Below are 22,636 nucleotides of genomic sequence, written 5' to 3'. Positions count from 1 at the left end.
ACACTTCAACTCACAGGGACAGCTGCTCCTCATGTGTAGATAAGAGGGAGTTGCATCATGTAACCACACCCTCACACACACAGATAGAGAAATGGAGGACTAGGGGAAAAGAAAGGTGGTGTATCTGTGAGGACCAGAGGAAAGTGGCTACATGTGTTTCTGCACACACGTGTATGTGCCCATAGGTTTTATAATTATTCAAAATGATATCATCATTATGTAATATATCTGGTGGATTAAAGCGTGTTTTGTAGTTGTGTGAACATTAGCTTAAGCGCGCAAAGTAGTAAGCTATTTCTTTAGTGCGTGCATGTTGTGCGTGCGTGCGTGTTAACAGTGTTTATTGATTGTGTGTTTGTGTTTGTTGATCTCAGTTGAACCCTGTCTACAGCAGTCACCTCTCACTCTCATAGCCTGTCACTAGAACAGAGAGATGGGATGAAAGAGGAAGACAACGGCCCTGTGAGTGAAGTTGAACGATGGTCTAATTTAATCCAAGTGGTTCCAGAATTGAGCCAGATAGGAAGTGAAACTCTGCACAGAACCTCAGAACACCTTCTCAGTTATGTAAGCACTCTGCTCTCGGCCTCATGAATAAGAAAGCGTGAGAGAGGGGGAGAGATGAGCGGAAGGGGAGGCGGGGAGGAAGAAGAAAATGGAGAGAGAGATAAAGGGGTCAGGATGTGAAAGCTAAGAAGGGAGGTATGGAGGGAGTAAGAGAGGAGTAAAGGAAGAGGTAGAAGGAAGAGAGAGAAGGAGGCAGATTGGACCGACATAAAGACATGTATTCTAGTCTTAACAAGACCAGGTCAAATAATGGCATAACCCCCCCATGCGGAGCCACAGACTTCACGCAGCCAGCCTGACGCAGGCATCTACAGTATGACGTATATAAGACGCATATGTCTCCAACTTTTGACACCCCATGGTCAACTGGCAGCATGTGCAGTGTGCGCAAGCAGATTGTAAGATTAGTCCTGGACACACAGACACATCACAGACCAGTGCCATTTCTAGACGGCTCGGTGCCACGTTGTAATGAGGAACGGGCGGCAAACTGGTGAGATCGCTGTCCTGTCTATTTTTACCCCTTTTATTTGGTTTTGTGTCTGTTCTCTCTATTACAGTATGTCCTGTCTATCTTATCTAAAGTCTGTCCAGCCAGTACAATTTTGCTCCATTCTGGCTTCTGATGACTGACTAGTGGAGTGAACCATGCGTCTGGTTAAATAATGCAGTCTCCTGGCTGTGTTGTGCTGAGCTGAGCCGAGCTGAGCCAGAGGCTGCTGGCATGTAATAAATTAAAGGGTGCCGATGAAGGCACGGTGTGAAGATATAGCCTTTATTATTCAACAGTCCTCTCAAAGGCTACTTGGGAAGGGAAAACTCAGTCAGGACAATGGGGGCTCCACAAGCCTGCATTATGAGGTACTCTAGGTACACGTTCTGTATTTCCACCAGACTAGAAACACAACAGGCAGGCACATGTGCAATTAGACTGGAATATAATAATACTGGTTGCTTGACCACATTATGCATTCATGTCATTATACTAGCACACGTACAGAACGTAGATGCACATTTACGAAATTAATGCATATGACGCGCGCACACACCACAGTCATACTGTATGCCACACACAAAACCATGAATGAACATTCCCACAGGATCCTGTTAGTATAAGCCCCTTGTTTTGGTGACATTTGAATCGGTCCTTTTCACATGAAAAGGTTAACTTACCAGGTTGTCACTGCAATGTGTGTGTGTGTGTGTGTGTGTGTGTGTGTGTGTGTGTGTGTGTGTGTGTGTGTGTGTGTGTGTGTGTGTGTGTGTGTGTGTGTGTGTGTGTGTGTGTGTGTGTGTGTGTGTGTGTGTGTGTGTGTGTGTGTGTGTGTGTGTGTGTGTGTGTGTGTGTGTGTGTGTGTGTGTGTGTGTGTGTGTGTGTGGGGGTGCAGGTGGGAAAAAGTACTCAAATTCAAGTATTGGTATCAAGATGTGCATAAAGTAACAAAAGTAGAAAGTAGGCCTATAATCATTATGCAGAATGTCCCGTTTCACAAGTTTTCATAATTATGTGTAAAAAAATCAAACCTCGGTTCGAAGTGAAGCGGTGAACTTTTATTCTATGTGTTCTAGAGTTATGAATTCTGTGATCTATTCATTCTTTATATATTCTGAATTCTACATTCTTTATATATTCTGAATGAATATATAAAGAATGGAGGGCCAAATTATCATGTGAAGCTTGACCAATCCTCAAAGTATCCATTCATCTGACCGGGAGGGACACCGCACACATATTCTGGACGTACAGGACATATAAAGCCTATTCATTCTGAACTGAAATGACCATATATGGACATGGGACACACATTTTGCTTTTTGAAAAAGCCTATTCATTCTGGACTGATATTTTGCACGTACGGGACAGAAAAAACCTGTTCATTCTGGCCTGGAGTGACCATATATGGACATGAGGTAACATACATTGTGTTTTTGAAAAACCCTGTTCATTCTGGACTGACATCACCATATATGGTAATTAAACGGACATTCTGTTTTTGAAAAAGCCTGTTCATTACGGACTGAAATGACCATATATGGGCGTGATACACACAAAGCCATTCATTGGAAGCGGTTTTCACCGCTTCAAAAATCAAACCTCGGTTTGAAGTGAAGCGGTGAATTTGTATTCTATGTGTTCTAGAGCTATGAAATCTGTGTTCTAGATCTATTCTTTCTATGTGCTTTAGTTCTATATTTTTATGAATTCTGAATGAGTGAATGATTTTGTCTTGAGGGCCAAATTGGCATGTGAAGCTTGACCAATCCTCAATTGGTCAAGCATGCACGGGACATGTACGGGACAGACAAAATAGATGGCCCACATGTACGGGACATGTACAGGACAGACAAAGCCACACCTTGGAAGCGGCTTTCACCGCTTCAAAAATGATGATAATCTAAATCTACAAAGTAATTAGTTACTAGTCATTTTCAATTAATTGTAGTGGAGTAAAAGTACAATATTTGTCTCTGAGATTTAGTGGAGTAGAATTAAAAGTATTGGAAATACTCCAGTAAAGTAAAAGTACCTCAAAATTACAGTGCTTAAGTAAATGTGTGTGTGTGTGTGTGTGTGTGTGTGTGTGTGTGTGTGTGTGTGTGTGTGTGTGTGTGTGTGTGTGTGTGTGTGTGTGTGTGTGTGTGTGTGTGTGTGTGTGTGTGTGTGTGTGTGTGTGTGTGTGTGTGTGTGTGTGTGTGTGTGTGTGTGTGTGTGTGTGCCATAGAGAAGTGCATGTTGCTCTGGACTATTATGACACTCTGATGCACAGAGCACAAGTGTGGATGCTTTCTGTTTCCAATCTCCCATCAGTGACATTTTCACTCCAGTTTCTCAGCGTCTCCTTGGGAGAACACACACAGACACACACACACACACACACACACACACACACACACACACACACCAATCAATAATTAATTAAACAATCATTCCCTAGTATTGCAGATTGCCCTACTTAATTATACAACATTTGAGCATATTCTACTCGTACGGATGCCTCCACAGACAGACCCCAAGTACTGTACATGATTCTGCAGCTGTGTGTGTTTGCCGTTCATGAATGAATGAACTCACATCCGTCTGCACTCTGCACTCATGTCGGTAATATTCTATAAGTCTGCCATGCAATTTCCCAGCCATTTCAGTCTATTTCTGCCGTATACATGTGTGGCCCTGAGCGACTCGCGGCAGGAGGCACTCAGGGCTGTGCTGTTATGTAAAGCTATATGTTAATGGTTCACTGAGCGCCCCGCCATACAAACACACCGCATAGCCTTTTCATGCTGCGGCGGAGTTGAGCGGATGCATGCAGCACTGCCCTAGTTGATGCTGCAGCCCCTTAAATTATGTTCTGCAGCGTTTGGGACCGTACAGGATGTATCCTAGGGGAGTAACAGTTGAACAACAAACTAATCCATTTAATGGATTATAATTGATTTTTAAATTGCCTTTTGAATGCATTGACAAAAGTCGCAAAACTATTATTCGTAGTAGTAATTGTATTATTTACCTCCTGGCTTGAATCTTTTGTGTTCAGCGGAGTTACTCTGTTGTCGTCTGTCTCCGTTCAAATTATTATTCATGTCACTCATCATGTGCTCTTTGGTTTAATATGAATATAATGTGTGGACCTAGGACTCGGGTGGACTCTCCAAACTCAACACTACAGTAGCCAACGCTAAACCTGCTGGAGAGACATTGCTAGCCTTTGCACATCCATCACTTTGGTTCATCCCAATGGCCAGAGAATAAGTGTTGGCGTTACGTTGCATCTGAACATTCCACTGCACTGCACTCGGCAGCGGGATTGAGCCCTGAGTAGGTGGTGTTCCCAAGTGTGCCCTTACCAAGTGGTGCAAAGGCCGCTGTGAATATGTACCGTATATACTATATATCAATATGTTTTCAGCATATTTTCGAGATATTGCTGCATGGATTCATGTCAATCCCAATACCCTTTTTTGCTGTTGCACAGAAAACAGATGCTTTGGGTGCAAGACTAATTTAATCTCATCACCACCTCATCATCACACCATTATCATCTTGTTTACTTCTTTTTACGAGTCAGCTTCTTAAGCGTCAATTTTTAACAAGTCAGCGGCTTGCGTATGTGTGTGTGTGTGTGTGTGTGTGTGTGTATCCCCATTTGCTCACTCTCACTTCTTTGGCTTTGACTTTGAGCATAGTTCCCAGTAAAAACCGATCCTCTGCCCGCTACCCAGACGATTCTCTCTGACCCTCCAATGAGAGCTGACAGGGCTCTCCCGACCCGCACTATATCAATCTGGACAGCCAATTACATCCTTTTAACAAGACCGCCCAATTGAAAAAGTTCCCTGCACTCTTCTGGTCTCACTGTGTGTTCCCTGCTCTCTCAGTCTGTCCTCTCCTCTCTCTCTCTCTCTATCTCTCTCTCTGACCTCCTCTGGCCTTGTTCATTTTCTTTGTCTCTCGTTCCAACTATACAGTATGTGCCTCTCTTTCTGTCTCTCACTGTCTGTCTGTATCTCTCGCTCTCTCTCTTTATCATCTATCTATCTCTTGCCCTCTCTCTCTCTCTCTCTCTCTCTCTCTCTCTCTCTCTCTCTCTCTCTCTCTCTCTGTCTCTGTGTGTCTTGAGAAGGGGAAAAGAAGGGATTATATGCCTGGGAACATATGCCTGGGAACATAAGTCTAGGAGGTGTGTATTTATTAGCAGTGTTGGGTAAGACTTTAATGGCATTCCATTTCCTCTCTCTCTCTCTCTCTCTCTCTCTCCTATTTAATTTAATTGCCCTCGGCTCTTCAGTTTGTGTTTTTTAGGAACTCATGCTCTGTAGTGTTTTACACACATTTTTCTGCACCATTGGCAACGATATACCCTGGAAATAAGTGGAAATTTGGATGTACTGTACTTGCACATACATTGGAAAAGTACTTGCCCTGCAGGGCAAGTAGGAAAAACCTTAATGTCGGACCCTGCCTGCTGGCAATTGATTTCACACTCACCGTAAACTATGATGGAAGCCTATTTAGTCCAGTAATGGATTTTTAGGCCTAGAATTATTGAATGCTTTAACCAATGAAAAATAGCAGATATACAAGCTCACAGCGTGGCACCGAGTGCCGCACTGCGAGCTTGTAGATCTGCTATTTTTGAAAAAGTCGTGAAAATGTGTGCAAATCCTTGAATATATGTATTTTCAAAGCGAACGTTTGTAAATCAAATTTTGCTTCTGGGTGGTCCCTGGAACTAAATATTTTGAGATGCAGGTCCGTGGCCAAATACATATAATTTTGGGGGTCCTTCACATGAAAAGGTTTGAGAACCACTCACATAGTAGTCTCTCAAGAACAGAGCTCCATTTAAGTGAAAAGGACCTTTTCTTTGACGATGGCAAGCCAGATTGCTGACATTGGTAAAACATAGGTTTTTCAAAAAAACATAGAAGGATTCAAAAGACATAGAATCGGTTCAAAATTCTAATTTTCACGATTTTTCAAAAATAGTAGATCTACAAGCTCGCAGCGCGGCACTCGGTGCCGTGCCGCGCTGTGAGCTTGTATATCTGCTATTTTTCAATAGTTAAAGCATAAAATAATAATACACTATAATGTGTACCCGTACTAAATGGGTTAAACTCTCTGAATAACATGTTAACTCCCAAGTCTCAAATAAATCTCTCCATCTCATGCAAGCAACAAGTCCAACTCAAAACCAAAACAATATGCGATGCCTTCCGCATTACTCCAACCTTGTCCTTGTGCATGGTAAATCTTGACCATATATGACACCCCTTCACCCTTTCTACTCCCGCCGAACCATCGTGATCATATATCTTGGCGTCTGACGTGTATCCCCGATTATTAATGGCCACAAATCGCAATATGAAAATGTCAAGTATCACCCACACCTAACTATTAGCTTTCACTATCACCCCTTGACCTTATAATTCTCTCTTTCAATCACACCCTATAGTCACAGACTGCAGACACACACATGCACGTGTGCACACACACATATAAGCACACGTGCTTAACCCATTTAAACCTGAGGCTGATGTCAACTTTGTTTTTTTACAACAAGGGTTCATATTTTAGATTGTAATTAGAGAAAAGAAAAGATGAGTGTTAAAATGTTTTCATTTACTGCTTTCTATTGTTTAGCATTTTGGATTTTAGCGTTTTTGATTTCAGTGTGTGGGGGCATGCGTACAAGTGTCTAACTACACAATAAGCCGGCAATTTCTTTATTACTATTAGTATTTACAGTAACACTACTAATAAGTCATATCTACCCATTAAAGATTGCAGTGCATCTTGGGAACCGGCTTATAGTGTCAATTATAGGCTTTGGGTTAACAGGTGGACATTTAGAGTCCACGCTATACCATCGGTAGCCAAACTCTCAACTCTCACAGTTTGATGTGGAGTGAAATCCTTAGTGTTTATTTATCTGAGTGTGTACAACATGGAACCAAAAGGACCCATAAGGTTCCATTTGTACACTCGAACAAATTAAAAACACATGGGGTGTAATGGTCAGAGTAATGCTGAAATTGTTTGTGGGGAAATTAAGATTTACATTAAAAAAAGTCGATAGATAATAATAATCATAATAATTGACATTTCCTTATTTAATTCTAAGTCGATATCTTGCTGTGACTAGGTTATCGTAGCTCAATAGTAATTTGCATCAGCATGTCTGCTATGTCATGCATAGACTGCTAATGTAATTATCTGTTGTATAGAGTAGGGACACACGCTGTATGTACGTACGCTGTGCTGTACTGCTCTGCGCTGCGTTGGCCCGCCAGTGTGTAGCTTGTTGTGTTGCTTTATGTATGTAATGGTCCACTGGGCCTTGGAGAACAGACTGTCCAGCCTCTTTACAATATGTCCCATTATTGAAACTGAAAATTTAATGAGATTGTTAAAAAGACGGCCCGTGGTCTGTGGACTGCTGCTACAGTACAACTGTTGGAACGGTCTCACTGGGTTGTGTGCGTGTGTGTGTGTGTGTGTGTGTGTGTGTGTGTGTGTGTGTGTGTGTGTGTGTGTGTGTGTGTGTGTGTGTGTGTGTGTGTGTGTGTGTGTGTGTGTGTGTGTGTGTGTGTGTGTGTGTGTGTGTGTGTGTGTGTGTGTGTGTGTGCAAGTATGCAGCAGCGGACAATCTTTTATCATGACACCATTTGTCTTCGTCTCTCAGCACGCGTGTGTTTGGCTGATAGTCCGCTCCATGTGTCTGTCAGTGCGCATGTTGTTGTGTACGCGGTAACACCATATTTATCTTTTATGTGCCTTCTTGTGTTTTTATGTGATGCGTCTTATCCACAATAATTTATCCGTTTGCGTCCCAGCGCTGGCTTACTGTATTGTTTTTTCATGGTTCAGACTCGTATATTCCCTTCCCCCCCAATACAATGAAAGATTGCAGAGCATCTTGGGAATGGGCTTATTGTGTCTAAAAATACATATTTAGCCTATTGTACGCATGCCCCCAACCACTGAAATCAACATTGTTAAAATGGCTAAAACGATAGAAAGCAGTAAATGAAAATATTTGAACACTCATCTTTTCTTTTGCTCTAATTACAATCTAATAAAACATGAACCCATATTGTAAAAAAACTAAGTTTTCCTTTAAGCCCGTAGCCGGATCAGGGACCAGTATTTCTGGCAATGTCATCATTAACAGTCAATGAGGGACCAGCATTCCTGGTGATGCAGAGGTGATGTCACTGGCATCGCAAGTGGTGATGCCAGTGGTGAGTGCACCTCATGGCGCGCTCTGCTGCACAAGTACATGGCCTACTTGTGCACAAGGAGCAAGTTAGCACCTCAACAGAGTGCAGTTCTAGTTAGTCATATACAGTATTCCTCCAGAGTCCAGACAATCCCTTCTCACCTACTTCTTCTAACTTTTACCTCTGCCATACCTTAGGATCAGTACAATACACACACACAACTACACACACACACACACACACACACACACACACACACACACACACACACACACACACACACACACACACACACACACACACACACACACGCCAGTAAAACCTTCCACAATTATGTTGCAAAGGCATTTGGTTCTCACAAAGGTATCTGCGTACACACACACACACACACACACACACACACACACACACACACACACACACACACACACACACACACACACACACACACACACACACACACAGTATTTAATAGTTAATCTCAAGAGCCTTGTATAGAGAGTTCTGCCAATGCAGGGTCAGAAACGGCGCCGGTCACTTGGTTCATGTACAGTACGTCGGAAATGTCACTTTTCCCCATAGATTCCAAAGCATTTCGTAAACTTCCGGTTCAGCTTTGTCACTATTCGCCAATAGATGTAGACGACCTGGCCCCATGAAGTGAACGGAGATGACGTGACTCTCCAATAGAGGGCTCTGGTTAGACAAAATGTAACCCCCCCCCCCCCCCACTCCCAAAGTTCTGCGATTTATGTGCTGTTTTGTTTCATTAGACGGGTAATGCCTGGACAATAGCTATCTCTCGGGCCAGGTGGGGGGCAAGGGAGGTGGACCATGCTAATCCCCCATCTCAGAGTTCTTTCTCTGGGCACGCTGAGCTCCACGAGCCCCCCCTGCCCCCGGCCTGGCCTGTTGGAGGATGGCTGATAAGTAGCCTGCGGGTTAGAGGGAGGACAGAGGAACGACTTCGGAGCTAATCCCTCCCGCAAACCCTTTATAAACGATTGAGTATTACTGAGGCGAATTATGAAATGAGACCCTCTCTCTTTGGGAGGGAAGTGTGTGTGTGTGTGTGTGTGTGTGTGTGTGTGTGTGTGTGTGTGTGTGTGTGTGTGTGTGTGTGTGAGTGTGAGTGTGTGTGTGTGTGCGCTTCTGCATCGATTTCTGCTTTCTAAGCTGGGTGTGTGTGTAGGTTCATGGTGCTTGGTTTACAGTACGTTTATGTCAGCGAGAGGGGTGTGTACTGTGTGTGTGTGTGTGCGTGCATGCCAGACGGAGAGATTAGCGTTGCATTTCTGTTTGGTATTCTTCTTGGCCATTCTGAGATAGAAGGCCCTGTCATGAACTTTTTCCGTTTCTAGCTCTGAATTCAACACACACGCACACTCAAGGCTCTTTTTCCCATGAATCTGACTCCCAACACAAAGGCCATGGAGGGCTCTTGACCTCCGTGGCCCTTTAAAGTGGCCCCTATTACAGAGCTGTCCTCGTGTTGCTGTAAAACCACTTTAAGAGGAAGATGGGCTTGGTGAGAGCTGGGTAAATACTTGGTAAAGGCCCCTGGCATGGCTCCCAGTGTGTATATGTCCCTCAGGGTTCCTGTTCAAGTCTCTTTTTGTAGTTCCCTTCTTTTAGCCCGGCAGCTAAAAAAATATTTATTTTTTGAAGAATTGTTCACTTTGTGATACAAGCACCACATTTTGCACAAAAGTTAGCCACTCAAAAAAAATGCAATATGGGCACCATCTTTCAAAAAAAGGTTGGGGTCCCTATTACTATACAGGAAAATGTGAGGGGTCAAACTAGGCATTCTGAATCCAATGCAAGCATTTGTTTTGCACAAAAAAAACTCCTTGGGCTAAAAACGGTCCCCACAAAACTGTGAAAACTGATGACTCATCACTAAACCATAGTTTTGCGGGGGCCGTTTTTAGCCCAACGAATGATTTTTTTTGTGCAAAACAAATGCTTGCATTGGATTCAGAATCATGAAAAACCTTAGTTTGACTCCTCACATGCTACTTAAAGCAGATTTTTCTGTACAGTAAATTCATTGGGACCCCAACCTTTTTTAGAAAAATGATGCCCGTATTGCATTTTTTTGAGTGGCTAGCTTTTTGGAAAAGGTAGGTCCAGATGGAAAGTTTGCGCAAAATTAGGTGCTTGTATCACAAAGTGAACAATTGTCTCACTAATTATAAGCTGCCGGGCTATTTTTCTTTGGAACACTTGACCGCAGCTCTGATTTGTTCTCATCCTGAGCTGTCACTGTCATTCATTCAGTTCAGTTCAGTCAATTAATTAATCACACAGTTCAGAGAAGGGCACAGAGACAAAGAACGTCTGTGACCATTCAATGAGGCCTCGCTGAATGTTTTGAACACTCACATTGTCATCTTGGAAGAGAAAGACCGCTGCCTTCAGCGTATTTATTGCATCATAGGATAACTTGTCCAATGTAATTTTGATTATGCATGAACATCCGTTTTTGAGCGGTGCTCCTGTAAGGAGCTAAGCTCCAACATCTGGCTTTGTCCTGTTCCCCAAAAATGTCCGGTCCCAAAAAACGTCTGGGCCCTAACGTAAACTGAAGCGTGGCCTACATCTGGCCTAGGCCTACATCTTGGCACAAACGGCTCAAAGTTTGTTGTACGCCAAGGTCCATTGGCCAAGCTTTGCAGGACGCGCTGTGATTGGCTAGCGGGACACTTAATGAAATTAACTCATAAATAGCACTGCTCACTTTTTTTGAGTGGTGCAAACCCCTCCTATAAGTGGCTGTGCGTGTGTCCGTCCGTAGCCTTTTTCCTCAGCGATTTGCCATAGTAAAATGTGTGTGCGTAGCATCATGTTTGTCTAGTGATGTCACATGTCGTATGTCTGTAGCCTTCTTCCTCAGCGTTTTGCCATAGCAAAATGTGTGTGTGTCCGTAGCTGTGCGTGTCCGTAGCCTTTTTCCTCAGCGTTTTGCCATAGTAAAATGTGTGTGCGTAGCATCATGTTTGTCTAGTGATGTCATGTCGTATGTCTGTAGCCTTCTTCCTCAGCGTTTTGCCATAGCAAAATGTGTGTGTCCGTAGCTGTGCGTGTGTCCGTAGCCTTTTTCCTCAGCGTTTTGCCATAGTAAAATGTGTGTGCGTAGCATCATGTTTGTCTAGTGATGTCATATGTCGTATGTCTGTAGCCTTTTTCCTCAGCGTTTTGCCATAGCAAGATGTGTGTGTGTAGCATAGCCTGTACATCCTAGACTTAAATCCTAGTCTGAAGATGTTATAAAAGCACGACCACCGCTCACTTCACATTGGGTGTGATTTTTTGTTATCCTTTTGACTACGGTTGTGCATTACTGTTGTTTCTCTGGGCAATAAAAACTAATGATTCAGAAATACTTTGGATTGAATTGTGGTGACCTTACCTCTAAGATGAAAGAAAAAGTGGACCCAAACCATGCTAGGGTATTGCACCTCCACCCCACTGCACCCTCTCACTGTAGGTGTCAAGCGTTCAGGCCTGTACCTTTCTCTTGATGTACACCACGCATCACTCAACCACTTAGAGAATATGGTGAAGCATGACTCAACTGACCATATCACTTTTTTCCCCACATCTCTGTAGACTAATGCCTATGGTTTTTGCACCACTGAACTTTAAAAGGTGCATTTGTCTTTGTAATGAGGAGTTTAGCACTGCAATCTCACTATAATGTCCCTCTCTGTGTAATTGTTGTTGATAGGCCGCTCTTGCTGCTGATACTCTATTGACATTCTCTGTCACCCATTGACAAATTACTCGAAATGTAGATTTAACTTCAGTCACTGTTCCTATTGAAATGCTAGCCAGTTGAACAGTCTTTCTGACTGAAGCTCCTGCCATCTGGCCCAATATTGAACCCTCTTCCATAGTCACTTTCCTCTTGAATCTTGATCCAAAATCGAGTTCAGCTGGGCCTGCTCAGCATTTTTACACTTTCCACAGAGCATGACGAGATGTTAATTGCTTGTTAATTGTTTCTCCACTCATTCATTGAGGTTAGCCAACAACTTTGAAGTGTTATCTCTGGAGAAAGACCCATGAAATTCCTCAATCTCTTTGCACCATTCCACACCCTGGCCCCTTTTTAAAGTTGCATGGAAAGCTCTCAACAAAAGCCAGACTCCTCTGGCAGACTTTTCAGTTTTAGTTTTTGTGCTTTGAATGAAGTGCCATGGATCTCTGACAGATCAGACAAAAGGATCTGAGACTTTATAGAATATTCTCTCTTAATCCGACGCCAGGCTGTCCATATGATGTGAGCAAAAGCTGAACACATTCAGTCATTATGTATAAATTATGTATAAATCACGTCTTGCCCGTTGTCTGGCCGTGAATTATCTTTTTTTTCTTTCTCCTGTCTTTTATAAAAGCCAGTCTGACTCATACAGTATACGAGCAGACTGGGACCAAGGCCAGCATGACAGAAATAACAAGCCAGCCCACAAAGATCACAGTGTTTAGCCGCTAATGTGTGTCATGGCCATTATCTAGAACCACAGGGAGTTGAGGAGAGCGCTCACATTTAAAACATTTTTTTCTCTCATGCTCTCTTGCTTTTTCTGTCTCGCTCAACCCAGCTCAATTTCTTATTTCCCTCCCTACTGTACATCTTAATGTCGTCTTCATTTCTCGTTCTCTCTTTCTCTCCCCGTTTCTCCGTCTCTGTCCAGTCGCCAAGACCCATTAGCTTGTATAACTAGGCAGTGATTACTGGACTTATTCATTGTGTGATCATAGTGCTGACTTCATTCCTTCAGTCTCTTTCTCTAGCACTGACTGATTGACCTGTATGTATGAGTCACTCCTCACCAGAGTATGCTGATCCTTCCATATTAGTGATACTAGAAGCTGGGCCCAGCGTCTAGTCGGCGACCTGGCCAACTCGGAACAATGTAAATAGGGAATGAATGCCCCGCCCTTTAATGCAAACCCCATTATACCTGTTTTCATAGGACCCGTTTTGACCATCTGTCTGCCTGTGTCCATTTATGCCCATATATGGAGATATCTGTCTGTCTGTCGGCGTCCATTTTATGTCCATATATGGAGATCACTGCCGTTATAGTTCTGGGTCCATTTTATGCCCATATATGGAGATAGCTGTCTATCTGTGTCCATTTTATGCCCATATATGGAGATCTCTGTATCTGTCTGTGTCCCTTTTATGCCCGTATATGGAGATCTTTGTGATTCTGCGTCCATTGTATGCCCATATATGCCATATATGGAGATATCTGTTTATCTGCGTCCATTTTATGCCCATATATGAGATCTCTGTCGCTTTTTCAAACAGGCCGAGCACTGCACTACCTGCTGCGGTGGGGAACGCGCGTGCCGAATTTGAAATAGGGAATGAATGTCTTTGTCCACTTATGCCCATATATGAAGATCTCTGCACACACAGTACCGGTTGCGGAAAACTCTGATGACAGACATCAGCTCCGGATACTGGCATTCATTTTATTCCCATATATGGAGAACGCGCGTGCCGGTGGGACGAACGGTTCTCGAGATACGCGGATTACATAGATACATACACACTCACAGAGATTTTTTGTTGACTCATGTGGCGTACGTGATGTCAGAGCCTTTTATGTAGTGATGTCACAATGAGTCAGCGCTTGCGCCGGTTTCCTCCGAAACACCTGATGTCAACAATCAGCTCCTCGCAGTTTGATTCCCGGCTCCTCATGGCTGCATATCCTTGAACAAGACACTTACCAACTGCTTTTTATGAGCAGGCTGGTGTCTTCTCTTGCATGGCTTCCATTTGAATTTGAGTGTGAATGTATGAATGCAATGCACTTGATGAAGTGCTTTGGAGAAAGGCACTATCCTATATTTAAATTGGCTAATGGAGCGTGGGCCGGCCGGCCAGGCAGGACATGGCCACGTCACACTTGGGGCTCAGTTGATGTAATGATTCTAGAGGCTGCTAGCAGGGCTTTTAGACTTGTTTTCTCCCTATTGCTGTCATTATCTTATTGTTTGTGTCTCACTTTTTCCTCTCTTCCCAGTCTCTGTCCCTGTTTTTTTTCCATCCATATGTCCTCTTTGACTCTTAACTCTATCAACGCTTTGGACGTTCCCGTTCGCCCCATTTTTCCCGGCGGCGCGATGCCAATTGTACGTTCTTTGGCTCGTTCTTTTGTACCTTGGTTTGATGTCTGTAAACTGATGAGGGGTCGCGCGGGTGTGTACCATAGAGACAGCTCCCGTAAAAGTGCTCTCAAAAACCCACTGGACGTTAGCATCAATGGAGTAACAACACTGTTCCTTGTTATTTTCTCTGGATCTATTGGTCTGTAGCGATTGAGCTGCCTTGACAGACGGCAGCCTACTGCGGCCATTTTCACATTAATTCTTGCATGAGGCTGCCCTCTACTGCTGGTATAGCCACGGTACACCTATTTAAGGAGAAAATAAAATAATAATGATGAAAAAAAATAATACATCTTTGTCTATAACATCGCAAAGGTAAGGTGCTTTTGCTGGCACAAAACTCAATAAATAAATAACCACATCTGGCACTGAAAAAGTTAATAGTTGATAGTTGTGTAAAAAGCTTTTTCTATAGAGGGTATGCGCGTGACATCATCATCATAACCAGAGGTTATGCGGGAACGCCTACTGAGTGGCAAAAAACAACTTTCCATTCGCTTTGCCACTCGATTTGCCATTCACTTTATGCATGCGCATACCCTCTATTGCTGTCATTATCTTCTTGTTTATGCCTCCCTTTTTCTCTCCTCCCCGTCTCTGTCCCCGTTTCTTTCCATCCATATGCCCTCTTTGACTCTTAGTTGTGTAAAACGCTTCTATGTTATCAGCTCGCCACAGTGCCAGGCTCCTGGCTCTCAGTGGTGTTAAGAAACAATAATGCTAATAGTGTTTATTTAGTCAAGGGCCTTTCATAGTGCATCGCAGCTTCTCTGTGCTCTGGAACCAAGGTACTGACGTCTCCTCCTTCAAACTTGGGGCTGTATTTTTCTTCTTAATTAAACATATCCAACACGTTTTCAATGAACCTTTTCAACTCCAGACAGTCTTAATTATAGTCATTGATGTGCTGTGGAGTATTCTGTACTTCGAGTATCGTTAAAGTAAGGTGAAGACGGCAAAAACCTGGAACGGCACGGGTTGTATAAACAAACTAAAAGCATATTTACCCTTGATTTAAGGGACAACTTTGTTTTTTTTACAACATGGGTTCATATTTTATTAGATTGTGATTAGAAGAGTGTTAAAATGTTTTAATTTACAGCTTTATCGTTTTAGCAATTTTAATGATGTTGATTTCAGTGGGTGGGGGCATGTGGCTAAATATGTCTTTTTAGACAAAATAAGCCCATTCCCAAGATGAAGCACAATCTTTCATGGGCAGATGTGACTTATGGTGGCTAGTAGTGTTGCTGTAAATAGTATTAAAGACATCAGCAGCTTATTGTGTCTAAAAAGACACATTTAGTCACTTGTACGCATGCCCCCATCCAACTGAATTCAAAATCGCTAAAATGGCTAAAACAAAAGAAAGCAGTAAATGAAAAAAATGTAACACTCATCTTTTCTTTTCTTTAATTGCAATCTAAAATATGAACCCTTGTTGTAAAAAAACAAAGTTGTCCTTTAACATGGGGAACATCATGCCAATCGCATTGCAAAGTCAAACATAATTTAACTCCTGATGTTACTGCAGATGATCTGTGTTGATAAAAGTTTTACTTCATACTTAAAGGAGCTATAGTCAACTTTATCATTGTAGGGCCGACACTTTGTTTACATCCTAGTCTATAGGCTAGAATGTAAACAAAGTATCGGTCTGACAATGGCCAAAATTATTATTTTATCATTATTTTACGCTTTTGTGGTCATTTTTGAATAGAAACACATATGAAGCTTAATTTTTTATAAAATATTTTCGAAACATTATTTTTAATTTAGCATCTGTTTTTCAAGAAAAAGTTGACTATAGCTCCTTTAATATGTAATTATAATACTAGAAAGGTGCAGTTATGGGAAATTGCAAGTGTGGTTGCACTGACGCGAGTCGTGAGGAATTCACTGGGAACTGAATTCCGTCTTACCATTTATATTAACAGTGTGTACCTTTTCCTATGCAAACTAAAGTCTTCAATCAATCAATTAATCAAAGCACAAAATGCCTGCATTATACAGTAGTCACAGCCAGCAGTCAGAACCTTTTATGGAGCTGTCCAAGGTCCTGAAAGAGAGCTTTGGCATTCTACCTCAGCTTGCTCTCATTTGTGCTGTCCATGGTGCTGATCTGGAGGTCAATCAGTAGGTTATATAAGGGCATCTTTTTCCAGTCTCTCAGCTTGTTTCTAGAGCGCTGATCTGTTTTAATCCGGGCCTCTGTTATCGTGTGTGTTTTACTTTTCTCTTAAAGCCCAGAGGATGTTGCAAAGCTTTTTGTCCACGCCTCTGCTTAATTCCTCAACAGATGGTATTAGTGCTGTTATTATCCAAAAGACACTTCCACAGCGGATTTTTTTATAGTCCCTCTAAACTTGTCTCTTTTTGGATTATCACAAATCCAAAATATCAGGCTGGAGCGTTGTTGCTTAGAATTGTTATTTTAATTTTATTTCTGCTGATATAGAGGGTATTGACCAAACATAAGGGGTTTTGTAGAAAGGGTCAACGGCGCTCGGCGGCTTCTGTTTCTTACAAGATGTATGCTTGTAAGACACACAAGGAGATGTGACGGGAAGTTCAGATGACAATAATAATAGCAAAAGAACATCATATTATGGCACCTCAATTGACCTGTGACCTAACGCTTGCCTCTCTCTCTCTCTCTCTCTCTCTCTCTCTCTGTGTTACAGTGGTGCTGCTGAATTCTAAAGAGACTCAGGCGGAGCTGGGCTGGACGTCCTATCCCCCCAATGGGGTGAGTGTACCTCCTTTTATCTCTTCCATTCAAGTCCAATCTTTTAATGAAACGATTCAGTGCATCATGATGAAATCTCTTAATAACGATCTTAATAACGATTCATAACGATCCAATTTACTATGATGAATCCATTCCAATGCAAAGTCATTTAAAACGAATGCATTGAAATCACAAATATGACTGGAGGAACTGATTTGCCTGGTTCTCAGCATGTTTATTTTCAAGTGCCAATTCAAGTGCCATATTTCATTGTTTCCAAAAATCATAAATTGTAATCTATACTGTCTAACGTTCCAAATTGATGCAGTGGAATTGCCTTGCAGGCGTGTGCGTGCGTGCATGCATGCGTGCGTGCAACAGCGACTGTTAGTTTCCACCAAGCAAGAACCTCTATTTTTGGCGTCCGTTTGTCTCGCTTACAGTCATATTACCTCTCACTCCCCATCTGGGCTCTAGCTCTCACTTTCAGCCTCTGTCTCTCTCTCCGTATTCATCACTCTCCCCCCTCCCTCTCTCTCTGTCTATCTATCTCTCTTCATACTTCGCTCTCTTCTTCTTTTCATCCTTCTTTCTCCTACCCCTCTCTCCTTGTCTTATCTCTCTCTCTCTTTTCTCTTCTCTTCTCTTCTCTTCTCTTCTCTTCTCTTCTCTCTCTCTCTCTCTCTCTCTCTCTCTCTCTCTCTCTCTCTTCCTTCTCTCTTCCCCAGTGGTGTAAAGTAACTGAGTACATTTACTTAAGTACTGTACTTAAGTACTATTTTGTGGCATTTGTACTTTACTTGAGTATTTCCAATTTCCAATACTTTTACTTATACTCCACTACATCTCGGATCCAAATATTGTACTTTTACTCCACTACTTTTATTTGAAAACTTTAGTTACTAGTTACTTTGCAGATATTCAAGTATAATATCATAAAACATACATAAACCACTTCAGCCCTATTTTATACCTAGGCTATTTGAAAATAGCCGATCTACAAGCGCACAAAACGTCGCATTGCGATGCATTGTGAGCTTGTAGATCTGCTATTTTCAAACATTTGGTACTTTTGCCAGTAGGAGTGAGATCAGACCCGGTTGTAGGTCGCTAAAACCTACAACCGGGTTGCAACGTGGTCGGTAGTTTTCAGCGACCGGGTCGCTAAATCGAGCGACCGGGTCGCTAAATCAACCGACCGGCCCGGTAAATCACCGACCGCGCCGCTAAATCGACCGACCGGGTCGCTAAATCTACGGACCGGCCTGCAGTTTTAGGTCGGTAGATTTAGCGACCCGGTTGGTAGATCTAGCGACCCGGTCGGAAGATTTTGCACCCTGGTCGGTCGATTTAGCGAACCGGTCGGTCGCTTTAGCGGCACGGTCGGTGATTTAGCGACCCGGTCGGGAGGTTGCGTCGGCAGGTTAGTTACTGAGGTAAGGTTACTGAGGTTAGGCTTAGGGTTAGGGTTAGGGTTAGTAGCCCGGTGGTCGGTGGATAAGCGACCACCGGTCGGTGGATTTACCTACCCAGTCGGTGGATTTAGCGTCCCGGTCGGTGGAATTAGCGACCCGGTCCATGGATTTAGCGTCCCGGTTGGTGGATTTAGCGACCCGGTCCGTGGATATAGCGTCCCGGTCGGTCGCTTTAGCGGCACGGTCGGTGATTTACCGGCCCGGTTGCTCGATTTAGCGACCCGGTCGCTGAAAACTACCGACCACGTTGCGACTCGGTTAAATGATCGGCTAAATGATCGGCTAAATGATCGGCTAAATGATCTCGCTCTCTCTCACTTTTGCTTTTAGTACTTTAAGTACATTTTGATGCCAATACTTTTGTACTTTTACTCAAGTGCATTTTGAATTCTGGACTTTTACCTGTAACTATCTACATTGTAGTATTGATACTTTTACTTAAGTAAAACATCATTTGAGTACTTTTTCCACCACTGCTCTTCCCCCATTTCTGTCTCTGCAGTCCAGAGCTCATCATTATCACCAATCGATGAGGCTAATCCTGCCTAGGATACTGCAGTGTTCAACTAGCCACACAGACCTGCTGCCACAGATAAATTGTCCCCCTCCCACCAATCGATTTGGCTTGTAAAAACCCTATGCGCTAAGTTATGACTGCAAGATAAATGCCGTAGCGTAGAATCGGCCAGTGTCACGGCAGTTATTCATCCACTTTTCACCTGGAGTTCGCATATACTCACACACACACACAAGACTCAAATCATGTTCGTTGACTCACAGAAAGACACACACACACACACACACACACACACACACACACACACACACACACACACACACACACACACACACACACAAACACACACACACATGTATGCTCATACACACACAACAAATGCATTTCTTTATTGGCTGTTGAGGTAATGTACAGCATTAGTAGAATTGATGGGACGCATGCCAACACACACACACACACACACACACACACACACACACACACACACACACACACACACACACACCTACACACACACATCACCGGGGTGTGTAGGTGGTTATTATGAATTGATGCTCTGTGGAGGTGGTGGTGGGACCACATGCAAAGCTGTAAATCCAGGATTAATGGACTTGTCTGATTCACACACAGGGTCCATGAGAGTTGGCCAAGAAAAAGCACACTGCATCCACCTTCATTTAGTCACTTTGATAATGGTGTAGTTTATCACCTCTGCATCGCAAATAATCTATTCTTGCTGTCTAGGGGTGTGTGTGGGGGGGGAGGGGGAGGTGTGTGAGAGAGAGAGACGAGGGGGCTCTCTGTCACTCTCCATATGTTTGTTTGATATGTTTGTCTGAAATGCCTGGCATTTAATTTCAAGCCCTTTCAGTACATCTAAATTTTAATATGCGATCTTTGTTCTCAGCCATCGGTAGTTGATATGAATTCCAAACGATTTGCCATAATTTTAAAGCCACGTGAACGCTAGTATCGTTATTTTGGTGCAAACACCCGGCCAAAATAGCAGAGTTGTGAGTTTGCAGATGAGCAATTTTTTCGCCATTTGTGTGTAGATGGAAAAAAGGGGACCATGTGTAGACCGGTGGGCGACACCGGTTAACTAAGCATATACTATAGGATGGATCAATGTTTTCCCTGAAAGGAAGGGGAATGTGCACGTGGTCAGCAGGGGAACGTGCACGTATTGATCCCCAATAGTCCAATAAACACCCTTTTATTCTGCATGTTGAGATTACTCTGTTTACTCAACACATTGGCATGAATGTTGGCTAATCAATACCACTGCCTAATGATCAATAGATTCTTGTTCTCTCAATTACAGCTATCAGAATGACATTTCACTTGATAGATTTACACAGGCGAAATTGCTGGATTGACAACACGTTCACGGTGGCCACTTGGAAATTGCTGTTGAACTTGGCTTTCTTTGCAGAAGGCTCAACCTTGTTATTGCTGCTGCAGCTTTTTCTAAACAATTCCTTCTGGACTAGAAGAGCTGTGCAGCAACAGTGCAGTAAACAAAGTAGGACTGGAATCTAGAAAGTAGGACTCCACACTTCAAGTACAGTTGGTAAAATGTTTCTTTGCTATGGAGGGTAAACATTTTGAGAAAATCAACCCATTTAGGTACAGACCTTTCTGGGTCTAACACCTGACATTGGAACCCATGTCTCCTGTTCAAGAACGGACATCTTAACCACTAATCAAAGAGGGAATTCCCCCTTGGCCAGGGAGATATTAGACTTTTGGTATTCAGGCAGAGGCGCTGAGCCACTCTGCTATAATAGGCATGATATACAAGAAAGCATTTTGTGAAAATATGAATATTTGGTAAATAATAGATCCTTGAGGTACCACAGTCAACAAAGTATATAGGGTTTGAGTTGATTAAGTTCCACTCATACTGTGCATAACAACAATGGTATTCAATTCGTTGTTGTCTCTGATGTCCTGAGACAATAATAAAACTTTATTTATTTATTTATTTATTTATTTTATTTATTTATTTGTATAGCACCTTTCATGACATGAAATGCAGCTCAAAGTGCTTTACAGAGCATAAAATGAAGCACAAGTGCTTAACAGAGAAAAGTAAAATAAAATAAAAAATACATAATAAAAAGAAATAATTAAAATGATTACAATAAAGCAGAAAAATAAAAACATAAAACATTGAAGAACAATTTCAGAGCAGTGCGGACGTCAGTAGCAGCACAGGGATTTAAACATTCAGCTAAAAGCAAGAGTAAAGAAATAGGTCTTGAGCTGTGCTTTAAAGCTATCCACCGAGGCTGCCTGTCTTAGGTGTAGTGGGAGTTTATTCCAAGCTGTCGGTCCATAGAAGCAGAAAGCTGCTTCACCATATTTTTTATATGTCATTGTTGGCGCCTCAAGTAGGTCTGCACTAGAGGACCTGAGTGGGCGGGTTGGAACATATCTATGCAGGCAGTCATAGAGGTACGAAGGTGCCAGACCATTTAGAGCTTTATAAACAAGTAAAAGAATTTTAAAATCAATCCTAAAAACAACCGGGAGCCAGTGTAGCGACGCTAAAACTGGAGTAATATGTTCTCTTATCTTAGTTTTAGTTAAAACTCTGGCTGCTGCATTTTGAACAAGTTGTAGTCTGTCAGTTGATTTCTTTGGCAGACCGGAGAGAAGTGCATTGCAGTAATCAAGCCGAGAGAAAACAAAAGCGTGGATCAGCGTTTTTGCATCGTTCAGCGACAGATAGGCTCTAATTCGCGCAATATTTCTAAGGTGAAAGAAGGCAATCTTCGTGACATGATTAATGTGTGTATTAAAATTTAATTCAGCATCAATGATCACCCCCAGGTTCTTTACAGAGTTGTTACTTTCTTTAGCCAGGTTACCAAGTCTACTTATTATTGATTCTCTCTGGGCAGTAGAACCTATTATGAGAACTTCTGTCTTGTCCTCATTTAGCTTGAGAAAGTTCTCACTCATCCAGCATTTTATGCTAGACACACACGTCAGCAATGGGTCTAGAGCACAGGGGTCATCCGGAGCCACCGAAAGGTACAACTGGGTGTCATCAGCATAGAAATGGAAATTCACACCGTGAGCGGAAATAAGTTCTCCCAGCGGCAGTATATAGAGGGAGAATAATAAAGGACCAAGAATCGAGCCCTGTGGAATACCAGAGCAGATGTTGTGTTTGTTTGACTCAAAGTCAGCTAGATTAACAGAGTAGCTTCTGCCTGTTAGGTAAGAGTAAAACCAGGACAGAGCTGTCCCTGACAGTCCTACCCAGTGTTCGAGACGTTGTATTAGAATTGTATGGTCAATTGTGTCAAAAGCCGCCGATAGGTCCAGCAGTAGGAGAACGGACACATCTTTGTTGTCAGCAGCCACCCTAAGATCATTAATAACTTTTAAAAGTGCAGTTTCTGTGCTGTGTCC

At 42.7% G+C, this 22,636-nt stretch overlaps 1 protein-coding gene across 1 annotated transcript in view; it reads left to right on the top strand.

The window, feature by feature from the left end:
- Positions 1-22,636, top strand: part of epha10 (EPH receptor A10) — a gene marked incomplete at both ends in the record, with an annotated part of 227,807 nt that overhangs the window by 36,433 nt on the left and 168,738 nt on the right. Inside the window, one exon of the mRNA XM_080735073.1 lies at positions 17,172-17,236. Coding sequence (XP_080591199.1) covers positions 17,172-17,236 — 65 coding nt within the window. The remainder of the gene's footprint in view (positions 1-17,171; positions 17,237-22,636) is intronic.

The sequence above is a fragment of the Nannobrachium achirus genome (assembly GCF_963921795.1).
Source record: "Nannobrachium achirus genome assembly, chromosome: 10".
Lineage (NCBI taxonomy): Eukaryota > Metazoa > Chordata > Actinopteri > Myctophiformes > Myctophidae > Nannobrachium > Nannobrachium achirus.
This window is presented reverse-complemented; position numbering and strand designations above follow the sequence as displayed.